The 21,697-nt window shown below is 37.3% G+C and overlaps 1 protein-coding gene across 1 annotated transcript; it reads left to right on the top strand.

Moving 5' to 3' along the window:
- Positions 1–2,239: 2,239 nt before the first annotated feature.
- On the top strand, positions 2,240–16,741 carry COMMD8 (COMM domain containing 8). The gene is made up of 5 exons (XM_032334223.1): positions 2,240–2,369; positions 6,655–6,810; positions 10,932–11,084; positions 13,559–13,714; positions 15,810–16,741. Exons 1-5 carry the CDS (start codon positions 2,304–2,306, stop codon positions 15,828–15,830), a joined length of 552 nt encoding a protein of 183 aa, XP_032190114.1. The 5' UTR covers positions 2,240–2,303; the 3' UTR covers positions 15,831–16,741.
- The last annotated feature ends 4,956 nt before the right edge of the window (positions 16,742–21,697 follow it).

Here is a 21,697-nt window from a genome sequence, read left to right as displayed (position 1 = left end):
GAACACAGCTTGCCTAATATTACACATCTACTAATTTGCCTAAGTGGGGTTTGAATTTAAGAAGTTTAGCTCCAGAGTCCATGTTTCTAACTGCCACTATGAGTAAGATTTGGAACATGGAAACTAGAACACACTTAGTAAAAATGGGACTGTAAGAGACAGAAATATGTTTTGAAAACCTCTTGGATTACACACATAAGAAGATCCTCTTACTTATCAAAAGGCAAATATTAAGCACTCTCAACTTGTGAACTATATTAGAAGCCATGTGTTTTGGAGCTCCTGGGTGTCTCAGTCCGTTGATTATCTGCCTTTGGCTCAGGTCATGATCCCAGGGTTCTGGGATAGAGCCCCGCATCACTATCTGTCTGTCTGTCTGTCTGTCTCTCTCTCTCAAATAAATAAAATCTTTAAAAAAAAGAAGCTGTGTTTGTTAAAGGTTGAGTTTTTTGTGTGTGTGTGTACTACTATTACATATTTATTTTTAAATTTTAATTCCAGTTAGTTAAAATACAGTGTTATATTAGTTTTAGGCATATAATATAGTGATTCAACAATTAAAGGTTAAGTTTTGTTACAACCAAATTCCAAAGGAAAAACCAAATTCTTCCTAATATCTAGTGTTGCTTGAGAAAGAAATTAGGACCTAATTCTGTATCCTCTGACTAAATCTTGGGCCCTGCTTTACTTAGTAACCTATTTTATGACCTTAGGAAGTCACATCACCTCAGAATGCCTTTCTTTCCTCATTACGGCCAGTGAAACACAGACTCAGTACAGTGACTTTGCAACTAACACCCATATGACCTTGGACAAAGTCGATACTGCTTCACCAAATTTGTTTCCTCATCTTTAAAAGTTGTGGTAACACCCACAACACAAGGTTATATGGAGAATTAATAAGATAAAATATATAAACAGTTTGGCATATAGTAGATGCTCGATAAATATCTTTACCCCATTTTTTACAATATATAAAATCTACCTTTTTCTTAGAAACAGACTCGACCTCCAGTAGTCTTATTAACAGATATAGATTAGCTAGGAAGTTTCCAGATTCCATGTTTATTAACTATTACTTGAGAAGCTCCTATGCACAAAGTGTCTTAAGATAATTATGCTTTAGTTGGGGCAGTGATTGTTGTTAAGTAACTATCTTTATTAAGAACTATAAAGTGGTAAATATTTTAAGTGAGGGACAGTTATGAAAATTCAGAGTTGGAAGAAATTGCTTTCACCTCCAAGAGACAGGGAACAGAGTAGAGAAAGGGTATTAGAGCTTAACATTCGAGGATGTCATTAATAAATTGTATTTCTTTGCATAGCCCACACAGTTACTTTCTCCTCTGTGGTATGCTTCCTCAGTTTTCACCACTTTTATTATTAAGTTTATATTAGACTGTAATTTCTGGATCTCTTACCTTTTGTGCAATTCTGGATAGCAGAACTGTCTTATCCCACTAGATTCTCCAGCACCCGATCAAAGTAACAGTTATAATGAGGAGAGAAATCATAGAAAAGCTGTTTGGCTTTTTTTGTTAGTTCAGTGTTAGTGTGGCTGTCGAGTCTGGCTTTGTTTAACTTTAGCCTGTGCCGCTTAGCTCTTGTGACTTCTAGGGTTGACATAAAATACAGACTGCCCAGTTAGGTTTGACTTACAGATAAACAAGGAATAATGTTTTCGTATAATTATGCCTCATGCAATATTTAGGGCACACATATAAGAAAATATTATTTGTTGTTTATCTGAAATTTCGGATTTAACTGGGCACTCCCATCTTTTTATTTGCTAAATCTGACAATTCTCCTGACTTCTCTGATCGTGTTTGTTATTTGGAAATGGGCACGAGAACAGTACCTTCTTCTTAAAATAATCTATATGAAGAATATTGCACACAGGTAAACCCTTACTTAACCTTCCAAACCAGAATACTTTAGTAGGAGACGTTTGCCAAAACTCAGGGACAAAGGCCCTGAGCGCAAAACACGGTTACTTTTATTAGTCGGCTTTCAACGGAGTGCAGGGAAAGTTCTATAGAACTCTGAACAAAGTTGCAAACTGCTCTGAGGATCTGCAAATTTGCCTTCACTGTTACAACGGTGTTCAGAAAAGTTACTCCGGGAGAAAAGCAGATTTCCCTTAGTTACAGGGAAAGCGGTGGCTGTGCCTCTGCGCATGCGCACAAGGGCTCCAGCGTCTCCACGCCCCGCCCCGCCCACCCGAGAGAGTCACGTGGGTGAGCCGCGGCTCTAAGGCGCGACCGGGCCGTGTCATGTGACCGAGGTTTCTGCTCCGTACTGGGATGGAGCCGGAAGAGGGGACGCCCTTGTGGCAGCTGCAGAAGCTTCCAGCCGAGCTGGGCCCGCAGGTGAGGAGAGTGCAGGCGGTGAGGCAGGCGAGGCTCTGGGATGGCCTGGCCTGCAGGTCCGGCCCGGTTTGTTCGCGAAGTCTTCGCAGGGGTCCCCCAGGCTTGTCCAGGGCAGGGATCCGGGAATGGGTGTGATGACGGGTGTCCGGCCCCCTGCTTCCCCTGGAGAGCTGAGGAGGCCGAGGCTTTTAGCGGCACCTCCCCGCCCCTGCTCGGAGCTGCCCCTCGAGGGGCTTTTCCGACCTGACTTGCGGCGGGCCATGCTCGACCCGGGTGGGGACGGCTGGTCAGCTCCCTCCCTAGTGCGGCCCGCGACTCTGTGACTCTGGGCTGGGGAACGAAGTCACCACCATAGTGTTTAAAATCTTACATCGTGGAGTCTGTCAATTTATTCATTCATACACTACACACCTTCACTCTCCCTGTGCACCAGGCACAGTGCTAGGTGCTGGGGACAAGCTAGTGACCTAGCAAAGCATACCCTGCCTCCTTGAGGGCGACAGAAAAAAAAATTGGTAAGTGCCACCAATAACGGGGCCACTTACTTTAGGTAACGTGGTATAAGGTAGCCTTTCCCTCAAGAGGTGACATAGACACTGACACCCTGAGCCTGAGAAGGAACCTGACTGTGCAGATCTGGGAGAAACAGCCTTGTTCATTCATGGGGCCAGCTTTGCACTGAAGTCTGCCTTGTGCTGAGTGCCCATATGGCTGGTGTAAGATGAAATGGTGAAGGAGATACAGCCTGTGTCCCTGTGGAACTTGCTTTCTAATAAGGAAACCAAACTGAATTAACCAGCGGTGAGCTTGTGGGACAGGGAGTACTCCGGATTTGAGGGGGGGCGGGGAGAAGCTTTGCAGAAAAGGAACATCTAAATTTCTAGGTTGAGTTCTGAAGGATGAGTAGGAACCAGACAAGCTAGAAGGAAAGTGTTCTAGGCAGAGGAATAGCAGCTACAAGTCTAGGGGAAGGAAACCAGCCTCCACAGGTTTTAGGACCTGCTGTAATTTTTTTAGAGGCTGAAATTTGGAGTGAGCAGAGCAGGGAGACTAAGACTGGACAGGTGAGCAGGAAGTCAGGCGGCTCAAGTCTTTATGTATGCCATGCTTTTGTGTTTAGCCTCAATACCAAAGGCATTGGCATATGGAGTTTGAAAAATCAAATGTGGAGAGAGTAGTTTTCTCTAACAAGTATTGTGACTGGATGGTGAAGGGAAGAGAAAACCCAGTGGTTTCTTTAAGAGGAAAATCTGACTGAGAAGTGGGGTTTTCCCCCCTCGAAAAGAAGGAAAGACCTGAAGGAAATCTGCCTGTCTCTAAAAGAAAGCAATATATGCAAAATTGAGCTTCAGCATTAGCTCTGGGAGCTGTGTTTCTGTTTGTCCTGAGAAGTCAGCCTACTAACTCATTCTGTTGTAATTGATACGTAAATATGTTTCAGGGTAGTTACTTCGTTTTATATCCTTATAAAGAGTGCTTGAGAGTTCTGTTTGGCTCAAGGTGGGTTCTTGATCAGTGTTTACCGAGGGAAGGAATTAATGCATGCTAAGATCTGCTTAACCATGGGGGCAGTTACCCGGGTGCCAAGCTTTGGTGGGATGGCCTTCAGTGTCAGGGATAGGCACCACTGAGTAAGTCCCAATTCTCATCCAGTCACAGTGGGCGAAAAGTGGGTTTGGGGGCTTTGCCTACATAATGTGATAGAAGGAAGGGTATGTGGTAGGTGGCTTTTATAAGCCCCACATATAGGTCTTCTTTTTTCCTCTATTCTATTTATAGTGGGAAAGTGTGGGGGAGATAGAAGGGAAGAAACTTAATTCTTATCAGGATCAAAAATACCCCATCTTAACTCTCTTCTGTGTTTTTATGAGTGCGGAAATTGAAATGTCAGCCGAGAGTTGGAGTAATGGGCCCGAGGTTGTCAAACTAATAAGTGGCAAAGGTGGAACGTGTGTTCAGATCTGTTGACTGTGAGCCTTTGTGTTAGCCTTCTGCCCCTGTCTTCATTCTACCTACTTCTTCCATAAGGTCCATAACCTTTCCCACCGTGTAGGTTGATGACACCTAGAGAGCCAAAAATCTCTTCCCTGAGTGTCAGGATTCTGCTGAGATAACACCCCACATATCTCAAATTCAGTGTGTCCTGGGCTGAACTCCTCACCCCCCCCCACTACTCTTCCTCTGGTTATAGCTTCATTTTTCATTTTTGGTTTGGGGCACCACCGTTCACCCAGCCACTCAACCTAAAATTCTGAGTATCATCCTTGGTTGGTTCTGCCTCCTTTTTGTGTCTCTTCCACCTCTGTACTGCCTCCATTTTGAGTGTCCTCAATTATTTAGGGACCCCTGATTTCTTCCTGATAAACTGAAGGCAGGGGGCCTTTGGTCTCACCATCTCTCTTTCCTTTTCTTTCCTAACTTGTTGGCAAATTTTTGGAAAAATAAGGCAAATATTTGAGTAGGTTGCTTTCCTGTGGAAATAATTAAAAAGCCTGGACACTGTAAACAGGGCTCTTTATGATTTGGCTTCCACTCACCTCTCCAGTCTTGTATCCTGTCTTTTTTCAAATTGAACAAGTGATTTTACATTTCCATTCTATGCATATGCTGTTGCTTGGGACTAGATATGGCCTTCTCTTCCATTTAAGACTCATCGTTTTAAAAGAACCCTTTCTATGTTTCCTCTCTCTGCTCTTTTGTAGCTTCTATAAACTTATAATATACCTCCAATCATTCTAAATTGCATTTATGTATTTGTATGTTTGCTTTTCTCTGATGGACTAAAACTCTATGGTAGAATCTTACTTTTTTTTTATCCGCAGTTTCTCATTTGTAAAATGACAGCACTTACCTCATGGGGTTGTAAGGATGAGCACAGTGCTTGGTACTCAGGGCTCCGTAAATGATAGTTATTAATGGCTGTTCTTGCTTGGTATCTCTGTTAACTTGTCTAACAGTTGAATAAAGTGCTCATTACATATTTGTATATATGAATACAAACATATGTAAGTGAATGAATGAATGAGTAAAGACATTTGTATTCCAAAAAGATAGCACTTTTATTTTTTAGTTAGAGTTCTGGTTTTTGCTTTAGTTCTTGGGATAACATGGGGTATGTGTAGAGAATTTTGACTGAATTTCAAATTAAGAATGTTCATTGATTTATGGTATTTAAAAAATCTGCTCATATAGTGCCTTAGCCATCACTCAGAAGTGGGTTACCAGTTTCTCATTTCTATTCTGATATCTGTAGTGTTATATAGAAAGAGTTATTGCTTAAAATGGAGTAGAATGTGGTTCAGGGGAAAAGAGTTATAAGACTTGTTGTTTAAATTATTTCCAAATTATTTGGGTTCAGATACTCTTTTACAAGACACAAATATCCCCTAGAAAAGAAAACCATATCAATCATTTATCTAGAATAGTGCTGGCATAGTAGGTGCTCAGTTAATATATGTTAAAGACATGGAACATGATACCAGTAGTAGTAGTGGTAATAGTGATAATAATAATAATAAGAAATATGACAATGGCTGGCAAAATGTTTAAGTGTTTTATACATGCCAGGAATGTGCCGAATGATTTGCATGTACTCATTTAATTCTTACAACATAATGGGGGTAGGTGATATTCTCATTTTATACATGAGAAAACAGGCACAGAATATGTAAATAACATGATCAAACTAGTTAAGTGGTGAAACTAGGATTCAAACTAGACAGTTTTATTCCAAAATTCAGTGTTAATAACTATGTTCAGTTATATATATGTTAGGATTTCCATTGCTGATGCTACGGTAGTGTAGAGATAAAAGAATGTAAAAAAGAAAAAGAAAGGTACTGACCACTGTCTTGAAATAGACCAAAAGAAGTGAGTATGAATTCTGTAAAAATGGAGGTAAAGGGAAATGACGTTTATTGATCTATGCTAAAAAAAACTTCAGACTGAAAGTCATACTTTTTTTTTTAGATTATTGGTATAAATACAATGTCTAATACCAAGCTGAAACCTTTATAGTCGCCATCTTCTTTCATGAATATTGGGGAAATAACAGTGTATCTATGAAATTATTTTAGCCTCTGAAGGTGGTCAAGATTATAGAAAGTCTGTGATTTTTATTGGAGCCTTAATTTTTAATTAACATAATGTTAAAAATAGTTATATTTCAACCTCAAGCTGCTTTGCAGATAACATGAGCTTGTCCCAACTGTATTTGTTTCCTACAAGGAAGATAAATCTTTTTTATAAGTTTACTAGTAATTCATTTATTTCTTTTTCTCTCTAGCTTCTTCACAAAATAATTGATGGCATTTGTGGCCGAGCTTATCCTCTCCATCAGGATTATCACAGTTTTTGGGATTCAGCAGAATGGAAGAATGTTCTAGAAGATATTACCAAATTTTTCAAAGCTGTAGTTGGTAAAAATTTATCTGATGAAGAGGTAACTTCACTCCAATTTTCTATACCTTATAATAAATAATAGTTTTCAGGTTTTTCTAAACTGGTCTTGAAGGCACTATAAGAGTCATCATCAGTAAGTGTATATTTATACCTTTTTAAAAAAATTTTATTCATTTATTTGAGCAAGAGAGAGAACATGAGAGATCAGGAGTGGGATGGGGGTGGAGGAGGAAAAGGGGAGAGGGAGAAGCAGACTGCTGGTTGAGCAGGTAGCTTGATTTGGTCAAATCCCAGGACCATGGGATCATGACCAGAGCTGAAGGCAGATACTTAAACTGACTGAGATCCCCAGGTGCCACCAGTAATTATATATTACATTACAACAAGAAACCTTATAATTGTGAATAGGCAAATCTGATTGTGGAAGTACTTTTTTTCTTTTTTTTTTAAAGTTCTGGTTGTTTGTGTTCTTAAAATTGTGACAACATTTAAATCATGTAGAAAAAAACCCTAAAAGTTACATAACTGACACCTACACTCCCATTATCACAATTAAACAGTTGTTAACATCTTTATGCCTTACAGGTTTGTGTGTTTGTTTTAGAAACAAGGCATTACAGATAAGCCTAAATACCACCTGGGCATGGCACTCTTCCCCTTTTCTACTTGTGAAGTTGGTGTACATGTTCTGTATTCTATATTGTATGAATATTGGCATTGTAAGCAATATATACAATTATTTGCACTGTTTAGACGTGTAACTTGTAATTGATAACATGTATCCCTTTGTAATTTTTTTATGAAATGTTGTGTTTTAGACTTATCAGTGTTGGTAAATGTAGATCTGGTTCATGTATTTTAACTCTTACAGTATTTGATGATAGGAATTAGCAGGACTTATTTTTCTGGCCCCCTCCTGATGAACTATTAGATCATTACCTCTTCAATGCATAGTACTTCTATAGACATTTTGTACATGTCTCCTTATCCACATATTTGCCAACTTTTCTTGGCTAGACATCTTGACATGAAATTATAGGTCATAGAGTATCCTTTTATTGAATTGCTTTTGGACCTTGGTCAAATATTATTTTGACAGTTTGTATAGGTTGCCTACTCTTAAAAAAATGTAGTTATGTATGTTCATTTGATTTGGATGATATTCTGGGTGGGAGTTCTTTGTTAGATTTATTTAAGTATCTAATCCCTTTATGTGGCTTGCCTTTTCACTCTTAATGGTGTCTTTCTATGAAGAGAAGTTCTGAATTTTAATAGTCCAGCTTTGTCAGTATTTATTTTGGTGCTTAGTGCTATTAAGGTCCTGTTTAAGAAGTATTTGTGCCAAAGTCATGAAGGTGTGTGTGTTAGTTTTCTTCTAGAAGCTCTCACATTTATGTTACTGATGCATTTTGAATTAATACTTGTGTGTGGAGTAAGGGTCAAGTTCACATTTTTTCACATCAGTAGCCAGTTGACACAGTACTGTTTATTGAAATGACTGTCCTCGCTCCCACAGAGTTTCTGAGCAACCTTTGTTGTAAATTAGGTCACTGTATGTATATGTATATGTATATGTATATGTATATGTGTATATATACGTATATATATATGTATATATACATATACACACATACATGTACACACATATATACATGTATACATATACACACATATACATACAGTGAATATATATTATATACACACATATATACATACAGTGAATATACATGTATATATAGATACACACACATGCACACACACACACTCACATACTCAAATACAGGCACCCCTGTATCTGGACTCTTTATTCTGCTTCATTTGTTTATTTGTGTATATTTCTCATTACTATACTGTCTTAATTACTGTAGAATTAAAGCTGTGTTACATAAAGTCTTGTATCTGGTAGTAGAAGACCTTCAACTTCATGTTTCTCCAAGATTGCTTTGGCTCTTCTGGCTTCTCTGTATTTACATGTACATTTTAAAACCATCTTGTCAATTTCAACCAAAAAACCTGCTGGGTTGCCATACCAAAATATTATAGACTGGGTGGCTTAAACAACAAGAATTTATTTCTCACAATACTCGAGGCTGTTGAGTCCAAGATAAAGGTGCTGACTGATTTGATGCCCAGTTGAGAGCCCTTTTCCTGGCTGCAGACTACCTGCTTGTTTTGTTTCTCACATTGGTGGGGGAGGGACAGAAGCATGTTCTCCTCTTCTATAGGGGTACTAATCCTATCATCACTAACTCCCACCCTTATGACCTATTAAACTATTTCTCAGAGGCCCCATCTTTAAATATCACAGTGAAGGTTAGGATTGCAATGTAGAAATTTTGGAGTGACATAATTAAGTTCCTAGCATGGGATTGCACTGAATCTCTAGATCATTTTGGGAAGAATTTACAGCTTAATATTAATACTCCCAATCCATGAACATGGTATAACATTCCATTAATTTGGATTACTTCAGTTTCTCTTAACATTTTGTAGCTTTTAGTATAGAGATCTTACAAATATATTGTTAGATTTATTTCCAAGTAATTGATATTTTTGATGTTTTTAAATTTTGTTCTCCAGTTGTTTATTGCTATTTTGTAGAAACACCATCAATTTTTATATCTTTACCCCATGATTAACAGTTTTTAAAAATTTTATTATTTAATGGCTTATAAAACTTAAAAAAAATTTTTTTTTGGTATACCATTAAAAAGTGGTAAAAATTTAAAAAAATTTTTTGGTTTAAATTTTCTTGGTGTAAGTTATTTTCTTTTTTACATTTTACATTTTTATATCTTTTTTCCCTTACCTTATTGCACTGGCTAACACCTTTAAAACAGTGTTGAAAAACAAAAAAAAAAGCAGTCTTATTCCTGACCTTAGGGAGAATGTATTCACTATTTTATTATTTATTATGTTAGTTGTATGATTTTCTAGATATCAACTATTAGATTAAAGAAGTTCCCTACAGTTCCTACTTTGCTGAGATTGTTGCCATTGATAGGTATTGAATTTTATTTAAATGCTTTTTCTCTAAATTTGTTATTTTTTTTCTCCTTTATTTTGTTGATGTGGTGTCTTTCATTGGATTTTTAAAAGCTAAACTAACCTTGCATTGCCAGAATAAATGCCACTTAGTCATGATGTATTATCTTTTTATGATCTCTAAATTTGATTTGCCAGTATTTTATTTAGGATTTTTGTATCTGTTTTTTTTTTTTTTTCAATATTGGCCCATAGTTTTTCTTTTCTGTTATGTCCTTGTCAGGATGTCAGGTTTTATTCTGGTCTAATAAAATGAATTAGGAAGTATTTTTTCTTTTATTCTTGGAAGAGTTTATGTAAGATTGATTTTTATTTCTTTCATAGTACTGTGTTACTGTGTTGCATAATTTTCAAGTATTTGGAATTTTTTTATCAGTTATGATTTAATTACACTGTGGTAAAAAAACATAAATAATTTGATTGCAGTTCTTTGAAATCTTGTGATTAGCTATATGGCTCATCATATGGTTCATTTTGGTGAATGAATGTTCCATATACTTTTGAAATAATATGTATAATGTAGTTATTGAACACAATGTTCTATATGTCAGTTAGGTTTAAGAAAGATAGTGTTTTTAAGTTTTTTATCTTTACTGATTTTTTTGTCTTTTTTTGTCAGTTACTGGGAGATGTGTTAACATTCTAATTACGAAGGTAGATTTATCCATTTCTCGTTTTAGTTCTACCAAGTTGTGTTGCTTTATATATTTTGAAGCTTTGTTATTAGGTGCACACAAATTTATGATTGTTCTTTCTATTGAATGGCCCTTGGGCCATTATTTATTTCTCATAACACTTTTTGCCTTAAAGGCTACATTGTCTGATATTAAAATATCTCTATCAGCTTTAGTGGTTTTTGCTTCTATGCTACTTCATCAGTCAGTGCTTTTCATTTCTGTTTTACAAAAATTTGTTAAAATTGCTTGTTTGTTAGTTATGCATTCTCATCTTACTCTTTTCACAGAGATAAAAACATATATATATATATATATATATATATATATACATTTTTTTAAAACTGTCATTTAAAAGATTTTATGAAAGGGGAGAGGAGCTGTGTTTACATTTTAAACAAAAAGACACTCACTTATTTTCTGTTTATTTTTATTTTCATAGATATTTCAGCAGTTGAATCAGTTGAATTCATTTCATCAACAAGCTGTCATGAAATGCTTAAAAAGTAGGAAAGATGAAATCAAGCAGGCTCTGTTAGAAGAAATAGTTGATATTTCTTCTGCACAGCTACAGGATTTTGATTGGCAGTTAAAGGTGAGAATCTGTTTATGGGCATGTTGCTTTTTACCTAATTTTTTGAATAGAAATGTTTATTCTTTTTCATAATATATATCTAAAATTTCTATTATTTTAAGAAAACATTGTCAAAAAATTGCATTTTTACTTTACCTTAATACAGTATAAACATCCATATAATATGTAAAAACATTACATTGGTAATAAATTTAATTTACTAGAGCTGTGAATCATTAAATATCTTGAGTAGCGGAGTAGTATGTATTCAACATCTGTTTTTGGCTAGAACTTTCTAGACTTTATAGTCTTCCTGTAAATGCGATTCTGCCTCCAGGGGGAAAATATATAATGTGCTGTTAAAAGAGCACTTGACAAGTATTTTGAAAAGAGACTCATGGTCTGTAGGATTCATAAGGAACAATTTCAGACCAACTTTCCATGCTATATAGGTTACCTAGATCTAGATGAGGAGGTAGTGTTGAAACACAGTATCTTTCTTCATTTTAGCATGATAAGTGCCTCATATTGTCTTTGAGGATATAGTGGAGAAAAATGTGGACAAATCAGAGAATTAAATGGGTCATAGCTGGATGAATAACAAAAACAGGTGAATTTGTGTTAGCCAGGAAGGAGGTCTCTGTGATTCTGGTTTTGGCCCAGACTTCTTCAACAAATATTTTTTTATGAATATTATGCGTATTAAATCTGAGATATGTTCAATATTAATATAATACAATCAAAGTTGAAAATTATTTTATAGCAAATTGCAGTGATGGACCACATGAAGCAAAATAAACTGAGCAGAGATAACCTAGGTAGAGGATTTTTATTTAAGGAAAACCAATTTAATATAAAAGAATATGAGAGATATGTCAAAAGTAATTTGTCTGAAAAAGATTTAGTTGTTTTGATTTGCCAAATGTGGCCTGAGTCAGCAGTATAATGTTTCAGTCTTCTGTTGGTAGAAATGTAGTGTTTGAAGCAATGGGTAGTTCTAATTCTGTTTTCATTCATTAAGTCTTTTTAGTTAATTTAGTAATACTTTCATTTTTGGCTGCCAAACTTAGAGATACTGAAACAAATTGGAGCCAAACCAAAAAAGAATGAACAGGAACTTAAAATCGTGGTACATGAAGGTTTTTTGAAACACTTGGGACCCTGTATCCAGAAAAGAGAAACTTTAGTGGAAAAATTACACTTATCTTTGAAGGACTAAAAGTTATCTCTGTAGATGAGGAGTTGATACATGCTGTGTGGCTTCAGAGGCTAAGGTCTAAGGTATATGGTTTCCAATAAGATGAGTTCACCTTCAGCTTAAGGAGAACTTTTTTTACAGCTGTCAGTATCTGAAGATTTTTTTTAACCACTTCTTGAGGTAGCATGTTCACCATTGGTCGTATTCAAGCATAAACTGAGAAAGCACTTACTAGACACACTGAGAAGGAGGATTATCTATAGGGTAGACCATCTTTGGTACTTCAGACCTCAGATATTATGAGTCCTGGTTTTTGAAGAGAGAATGAAGTAGGTATGTAAGGATTTGATTCTGTAGTGTGTGCACTCTGAGGACGTTTGTTAGGGAAGTGTAGTTCGTTATCAGGTAGTGAAGGTACAAGTAAATTTTTTCAAGTGGTAGCACTTTGAAGATTCAGGTATTGTGGTTTTTTACCTCAGATTCCAGGAAAATTGATTTTCCCTTTGCCATATGCCAATGAAGCTGTCGTGTTTGTTACAAAAATTATTAGTATCATAAATACTTGGTTCTTTCGTTTCCTCTAGGATTCTCTTTAGACAGAAAATAGGAAGTGGAGTAAATGTTGAGTGTTTTTGCTGAGTGGCTGTAATTAAAAATGGTATCTTGATAACATATTTATCAAGTTTAGCAGAAAATTGGCTGATTTTAAATTAAGAATCTTCATTGCACAAGGTTTACCAGTGTTTTTAGTTTTATCTTTGTTCATGGACTTTGATCCTCTTGCTATCTCCACACTTCTTCAAGTTTAAGAATTCTCGGTGTTCTGACGCACTGGGTCCATTCAGTACTTCCTTCCCACCCATAACTGTGCTTTGGATTTCCGCTTCTACTACAAACTTTGCCTGGTTTTCCTTTCCTTGGTTGTCTTCCTCTCTCATCATCCTTTCTCTGTCCGTTCTTTATATTTGTGCTGGTTTGGCATGGGTTTCTTTATTTCTTCCACCTTTTCCTGTACTTGACAGCAAACAGAAGTATTCTTTTCTTTTCTTTTTTAAAGATTTTATTTATTTATTTGACAGAGAGAGATCACAAGTAAGCAGAGACAGGCAGAGAGCCGGTTGCGGGGCTCGATCCCAGGACTTGAGATCATGACCTGAGCCGAAGGCAGAGGCTCTAACCCTCTGAGCCACCCAGGCGCCTCCAGTATTCTTTTCTTAAAATGTATTGTTAATAAGATGCCTATTTAATGTAGTCTTTTTTACTACTTATTAATTACTGTTTTCTTCATTTTAAACAGCTTGCACTGTCTAGTGACAAGATTGCTACTTTACAAATGCCGCTTTTAAACCTTCATCTAGACATAAAAGAAAATGGCGAAGTCAAACCATATTCTGTTGAAATGAGTAAAGAAGAGCTGCAGAATCTAATAAATTCCTTGGAAGCAGCTAATAAGGTATTTGTTTTAATTTTGTTCTGTGTTTTAAATTATTCAAAAAAATTGATAAAGATTGATATGTTCGATAAAAATCGATAAAAATCGAACAAATATCTTGTTTGATTGATACTCTTCGAACACTAGAAGAAAAGCTCATAATTGACTTTTTATATTTCTTTTATTCCTGATGTGTTAAGCAGAGAAAATACCTTGTTGATATATTCTGTATCTCTAGTTTTAGATATTATAATTTATAATTATAACTACTTAGTTTTGAGCATAATTGATCAAGTAGTTATTTTTGATAGAATAATGGTGGTGTTCTAACAGCTCTATTTTTTTGCCTTGGTGCTTATTAATGATTAAAATAAAATTTTTACCTTGGGGCTGTGAAATTGGTTGATCCTGAAGTGTTTTTATGATTTTTATGAGTAGTCATGATTTTAAAGAGTATCTTATTTAAATGCACAAGTAAGGGATGCCTGGGTGGCTCAGTTGGTTGAACATCTGCCTTCGGCTTGGATCACGATCCCAGGTACCTGGGATTGAGCCCTGCATCAGGCTCGGTGCTCAGTGGGAAGCCTGCTTCCCCCTCTGCTGCTCCCCCTGCTTGTGCTCTATTTCCATCAAATAAATAAATAAATAAAATCTTTTTTAGAAAGTTTTAACGGCCCAAAGAGAATTGCTTTTATAATCTTCTAAGTAGGGAAGACAAAATGTGGCTTGTAGTTAGGACAAAATCAAGTAAAACTAATGAGTGACTAAAGACTTTACACATACAAAGGATTGACTAAATAACAGGAATCATTCTCAGTGTTTTTTAATCAGAAAAATCCTATTTAAACAGTAGAAACTGCTGCTGTCAGAAAAAAATAAAAATAACTGTCTCTGTACATGTGTGTTCCTTTCATGATTGCTCAGCATTGGGCACCCGAGAGTGGCTCAGTTGGTTAAGTGTCTGCCTTCAGGTCAGGTCATGATCCCGGAGTCCTGGGATTGAGCCCCACATCAGGCTCCCTGCTCAACGGAGAGTGTGCTTCTCCCTATCCCTCTACCCTTCACCCTGCTCATGCTCTCACACTGTCCCTCAAAATCAATACATAAATAAATAAATCTTAAAAAAAAAAAAAATAGAACCAGGGTGCCCAGGTAACTGAGTCACTTAAACATCCGACACTTGATCTCAGCTCAGGTCTTGATCTCAGGGTTGTGAGTTCGAGTCTTGCATTAAAAAAATGTATGGCTAAGAAGGTTGGGCAGGGGCAAGAGAAGTTGGTTAGAATATCTGACATTGATCACTGGGGAGCTGATCACCAGAGAAGATGCTGAGCAATCTTTTTTTTTTTTTTTTAAAGATTTTATTTATTTATTGACAGAGAGTGTGTACAACAGGGGAAGTGGGAGAGGGAGAAGCAGACTCCCCATTGAGCAGGGAGCCCAGTCCAGGACTTAATCCCAGGACTCTGGGGTCGTGCCCTGAGCCGAAGGCAGACACTTAACAGACTGAGCCACCTGGGTGCCCAGTGCTGAGCGATTATGAAAGAAACACATGTATACAGAGAGCTATTTTTATTTCTTTCTGACAGCAGCAGTTTTATTTAGTCAACCCTTTGTGTATATAAAATCTTCAGTCACTCATTGGCTTTTACGTGATTTTGTCGTAACTACAAGCCATATTTTGTCTCCCGTACTTAGAGGACCCAGGACCTTGGTGTCACGTCCTGAGCCAAAGGCAGAGGCTCAACCCACTGAGCCACTCAGGTGCCCCCCAGCCTACCTTTCTGAAACCCTGGTATATTCAGCTTCCGTCTGCAGTTACTCAGTCATTTTAGTGCCATGGTGACTAGTCCACATGCCTTGTAGCCACACGGGTAGCCTGGCTTGCTTCTGGATGGGGCTCAATGTCTGAGCGTGTGTGTGGTAGAGACTCATTCCATTGTTAGTTGAGTCTGAGCCGTGGATCCTGGCAGGCCTGCATCATCAGTTACTGTGCATTGTATTTGCTTGTTATCACTTGTCTAGCTCTCAGAGATTTCAGAGCATTTCATTAAGCAGACGTGGGCATCATTCTGGAATAACCTGATCCCCTTCCCCCCCAATTTTGTGTTTTAAGGTGGTCCTGCAGTTGAAATAACTGGAAATGGTGGATACCAACACTATCAGACTCTACTGCTACCCCAGATGCAACCGAGTGAATACTGTGTGTTCAGAGCACCTGCGCTATACTGACTGTTTTGCTGTGCTGAGAAAGCAGCAGTGTTGGGATTACAGAGATAAAAATGTATCCGCTTCCCTAAAGAACAGGAAATGACATGGTTGACAGGAAATGCATAAAAAACGAGAGATGAAAAAGCTGTGATAGCAGTTTATATTTTCATAATGGCTGTTTTGCCTCGTTTATTAAATATTTGAGAAATCTTTATAGATATACAGTTTTATTGAAAGCTAAAAATAGACTGTAAAGTAATGTAAACGTACAAAGCACAAATCTACTTGAATGTTGCTTAAAGGAATATATGAATAGCAAGGATGTGTATTAATGATATATATGATTAATTTGTAATATTTTAAAAATAACTTTTAAAGAATGTATAAGCTGCATCTATAACTCAGGAGATTCCATATCTTTCTTCTATTTCAAAGGAAATATTATAAAATGTAAAATTTCGTAGAGAAAGAAGTTTCTCTTCAGACATGAACAAGAAAAAAATAATTAAATTTGCATCAACAATGAGTTTATGAATTCCAGAGATTAAAATCTTTTACCCGAGTGGGAAAAAATGAAAGTAACACTGTTACTCCTGCATTTCTGTGTCTGATCGGGAGGGTATGCTTTAATAAGAGGAATGGATGTCGTTGTATAGTGTATATATAACTATCCAGATGTCAGCCAAGATTAAACATAGGTCCATTTTTGTGATAGACTTTTAATACTGAAGTTAATAGTTTTGGGTGTTAACTTCACTGGAAAACAAACCATTTTTAATTGCAGTTAACTTTAAAAACAGGCATTCTGAACAAATAAAAAATGTCATTTTACTTTCACATATTGCTTTATTTCAAAAGACTTTCTGCATAATGCAGTGACCCATAATTCATTGGTGTCCGCTGTTTGCAAGCTTAATCGCTCTGAAGAGCATCAGACTGTTTGAGGTGTTTAGAACAGTTTTTACTGTTTCTCATCATAGAGATGAAGATGGGCTTGAGGGGTTAAAAAAAAAAAATGCATGTTACCAAGGCCATGCTACTTGAAAGGTGTCTGTAGACTAATGCCAGTCTGCGGTCTGGGGACTGTCTCTTACAGGTTTGGGATTAGATGAGGAGCATATGCCAGTGTTCATCAATATATCGCTTTTCTCACTGAGAGATGTTGATTATGGAAAAAAAATCAGTTGGACTAAACAGTGTGCTTAGGGAAGTCGTTGACTTACCCCCGTGCAGGTTCCTTATGTTATGGACTGGTAGCAGTTTGTAACCTAGCACTTCAAATAATACAGATGATCACCAGCATATGATGGTTTGATTTAGGATTTTTTTGACTTTGCTATGGTGCTAAAGGAACCTGCATTCAGCAGAAACCATACTTCGAATTTTGATTTTTTTTTTTTTTTTACACATTTTGTGTTTTGATCTTTTCCTGGACTAGCAATGTGCAGTACATGATCTTCCTGGGCTAGCAATATGCATTACAACACCCTTTTCTGATATCGGGTAGCGGTAGGCCCATAGCTCCCAGGCGGTCACAAGGAAACAGCTGATACACTGACAGCCATCTTTTACCAGGACAACCACACTGGTTTTCACTGTAATTTCATAAATTACATGAGGTATTCAACACTTTATTAAAAAATAGGCTTTGTGTTAGATGAGTTTGCCCAGCTATAAGCTAGTCTAAGTGTTCTGGCATTTAAGGTAGAGTAGGTTAAGCTATGATGGTCATTCGGTGAGGCATTTTTTTTTTTTTAAAGATTTATTTATTTATTTGACAGACAGAGATCACAAGTAGGCAGAGAGGCAGGCAGAGAGAGAGGAGGAAGCAGGCTCCCTGCTGAGCAGAGAGCCTGATGTGGGGCTCGATCCCAGGACTCTGGGATCATGACCTGAGCCAAAGGCAGAGGCTTTAACCCACTGAGCCACCCAGGCGCTTCTCAGTGAGGCATATTAAATGCATTTTTGACTTAGAGGGTTTTCAGTATATGATGGGTTTGTTGGGATGTAAACACATTGTGTCGAAGATCTATACTGATTTAAGGTCCATCTGAATTTCAATCCTCCATTTTCCTCCTTTGAGAAGCAGAAAATCTTTCTCTACATATTCTTCTTGTCGCCACCTTATTTATCACTATTAGAATATTTAACCACATATTGAAATATCACCAATATACTGTAAACCTCACATATTTCAAGTGTATAATCGGGTAATCTGGTAGGTTTTGACAGCCAAGAAAGCATCACCTCTGTTAGGATTGCTCCCAGAAGTTTCCTCCTATTCTTTTGTGATCCCTGCTCCTGTACCCAACCCCCACCAACCCCTGATGTGCTTCCTGTCACTTGTAGAGCGTTCACACCTTTCAAGAGTTTAATATTAGTGGAATCATATGGTATATACCATTTATTTTCTTTTGACCCAGCTCCTTTCAGTATTGAGTTCATCTGTGTTGTTGCATATTAGCAAGAGTTCATTGTTTTCTCTTGTCAAGAAGTATTCCGTTGTAGAGTTTCACCATAATTTGTTTATCCACCTGTTAAAGGATATTTTGGTGGTTGAAAATGTTTATGGCTATTACATAACACAGAATCCTCTGAGCATTCCTGTGTGAGCCTTTGTCTGGACATGTGCTTCCTTTTGAGTGAATACTTTGAGGAGTGAAATGTTTCCAAAGTGATTTTACCACTTTACATTCCATACCACAGTCTGCGAGCGCCCCCTCCACCTGCCTGCTAACACGTGGTTTGGTCAGCTTTCTTCATTTCAGCTACTGGAGTAAGTGTGTAGTGGTATCTCCTTGTGGTTTTAATTATATTTATTTCTGTAATGACCGATGGTGTTCACTGTCTTTTCATGTGCTATTTGCCATCTGTAGCTCTTCTTTGGTGAAGTGTCTGTTTGGATCTAAGTTTCTAAATTGGGTGGTTTGCTTGCTGTTGAGTTTTGGGAGTTCTTCCTAGCCCGGAGATAAGTCTTTTTTTTTTTTTTTTTAAGATTTTATTTATTTATTTGTCAGAGAGAGAGCAAGCGAGAGCGAGCACAGGCAGACAGAGTGGAAGGCAGAGTCAGAGGGAGAAGCAGGCTCCCTGCGGAGCAAGGAGCCCAATGTGGGACTTGATCCCAGGATGCTGGGATCATGACCCGAGCGGAACAACCAGCTGAGCCACCCAGGCGACCCGATAAGTTTTTATCATATATATGCCTTGCAGGTGTTTTCTCCCAATCTATGGCTTACTTTTTCTTATAGAAATGGACTTTTCTTTTAAAGAATAATTTTAGATTTACATAAAAATTGAACAGGTAATACAGAAAGATCCCATATAGACCCCACTATATGGGATCCAGTTTCTCCTATTATTAACATGTAAGTATGGTACATTTGTTAGAAATAACGAATGTTAGTACATTGTTATTAACTAAATTCCATAGTTTAGTCAGATTTCCTGAGTTTTTACCTAATGTCCTTTTTCTAAGATTTCATATTTTAGTTGTCATGTGTCCTTAAGCTTCTCTTGCTATGGTAATTTCTCATACTTTCTTTGTTTTTGATGACCTTTATAGTTTTGGAGAATATGAGTGAGGTATTGGGTGCCTGGGTGGCTCAGTTGGTTGGACGACTGCCTTCAGCTCAGGTCATGATCCTGGAGTCCTGGGATCGAGTCCCGCATCGGGCTCCCAGCTCCATGGGGAGTCTGCTTCTCCCTCTGACCTCCTCGCTCATGCTCTTTCTCACTGTCTCTCTCTCAAGTAAATAAATAAAATCTTTAAAAAAAAAAAAAAAAAAAAGAATATGAGTGAGGTATTTTGTAGGATAGCCCTGTATCGTACATGTTTTTCTCATGCTTAGACTGGGATTCTGGGTTTGGGGGGAGGAAAATCACGGTGGTGAAGTGCCATTTGCATCCCATCATATTGAGGGTACATTCCATTAGCAGGATTTGTGATTTGACATTGACCTTGCTCACCTGGCTGAGATAGTTTGTCCGGTTTCTCACTGTGAAGTTACTCTTTATTTCTCCTTTTTCTGTCTGGGTGTGGCCCATATTTAAGAAATGGGAAGTTGTGCCCCCCCCACCCCCCGAGGTCATTTAAACCTTTTGTAAATCCACAGATTTGGGTCTTCTATTTGTTAATTTATTTATTTAATCCATATTTATATAATATGGACTCATGGATATTTATTTTATCCTTTTGGTTATAAGCCAGTAATACCTGTTTAAGTTGCTCCAGGTTTGGCCATCAGGAGCGTCTTCAGTTGGCTCCAGTGTCCCATTGACATAGCTCTGTCACTGAAGGTAGGTATTTATCTCTTTTTTATATTTCCTTAACTTTCTGGCAATACGAGATGCTCCAGGCTCATTTTGTCTGTTTCCTGTCTGGTTCTAGAATCAGCCATTTCTCCAAGAAGCCTTGGTTCATTTTATTGACAGAACAAAGAAATACATCTATGTAAACAAATATATGTATGTAAACAAAGATAGGTATACATATCTATAAATATTTCTTTATGTAATTAGCTGTATCTATATTAAGTTACACATGAGTTCATCTTGATGTCTTCAACTCTAATCCATTACTACATGGATCATTTTTTAAAACATTTTATTTATTTATTTATTTGACAGACAGAGATCACAAGTAGGCAGAGAGGCAGGCAGAGAGAGAGGAAGGGAAGCAGGTTCCATGTTGAGCAGAGAGCCTGACACGGGTCTCGATCCCAGGACCCTGGAATCATGACCTGAGCCGAAGGCAGAGGCTTTAACCCACTGAACCACCCAGGCACCCACACATGGATCATTCTAACCTGCTACCCTTATCTGTAAATTTATAGTTCAGCCATAAGAAACTTGACTCCCACCATCCACTGTCCGTGTGTGTGTATACAGACACACACACATTTATCGCAGTATCTGATTTGTTAATCCATGGGAAATAGTTTTATCTTCTTGGAAGGAATTACATGAAGTTCTTTTGCCTTTAGTCTTAGAGACTTCACTCATTTCCAGATTTACTTAGCTCAGTACCAACCCCCCTTCAGGAAGGTGGTTTTATAAATTTGTAATGAAATTAGATTTTTAAAAACATAATCTATATTTCTCCTGGGATTGCCTGACTTCCTAAATTTGATTTTTAAATTTGCATACATTAATTTTCACTCTGTGTTGAATAGTTCTGTGTTTTGGCAAATGCCTAGTGTCATGAATCCACTTTGCAGCATAGTTCGACACCCTAAAAGTTCCTCATGCTTTACCTGTTCATTCCTCTACCTTCCTCTGAACCCCACAATCAGTGAGTTTTCTCAATGTCTTTATCGTTTTGCCTTTTCCAAAATGGCATATAATTAGGATCCTACAGTATGCAATCTTTTCAGACTGGCTTCTTTCACTTAGCAATATGCATTTAAGGTTCTTCCATGTCTTCTCGTGGCTTGATAACTCATTTCTCTTTTATGCTTGTATAATATTTCATTGAGTAGGTGTGCCCACTTGTGTACCCATTCATCTATTCAAGGAAACTGGTAATGCCCAGGAATGTGATTGCTGGATCATATTGTGTGACAAGTTTAACTTTGTAAGAAACTACCAAACTTTGTCAAAGTGGCTGTACTACTTTGTATTTCTTTTTCTTTTTTTTCTCATTCTTTTTTTTTTCACTTACAGCAAAAAACACATAACATGAACTCTCTGATTTTTAAGTGTGTAGTACAGTAGTGTTAACTTGCTGCACACAGTAGGTCTCTAGAACTTTTTCATCTTTTCTCAGTGAAGCTCTACCCATTGAGCAGTAACTCC

Source organism: Mustela erminea, chromosome 2 (assembly GCF_009829155.1).
Source record: "Mustela erminea isolate mMusErm1 chromosome 2, mMusErm1.Pri, whole genome shotgun sequence".
NCBI lineage: Eukaryota > Metazoa > Chordata > Mammalia > Carnivora > Mustelidae > Mustela > Mustela erminea.
Note: the sequence above shows the minus strand (reverse complement) of the source record. Positions and strands in the feature narration are given on the sequence as shown.

Bases quoted from the DNA above. Each gene is read 5' to 3' on its own strand.
- COMMD8 (XM_032334223.1), top strand. From the start codon at position 2,304: ATGGAGCCGGAAGAGGGGACGCCCTTGTGGCAGCTGCAGAAGCTTCCA. The intron at 11,085-13,558 runs GTGAGAATCTGT...CATTTTAAACAG, and splicing joins ATTTTGATTGGCAGTTAAAG to CTTGCACTGTCTAGTGACAA. The intron at 13,715-15,809 runs GTATTTGTTTTA...TTGTGTTTTAAG, and splicing joins CCTTGGAAGCAGCTAATAAG to GTGGTCCTGCAGTTGAAATA.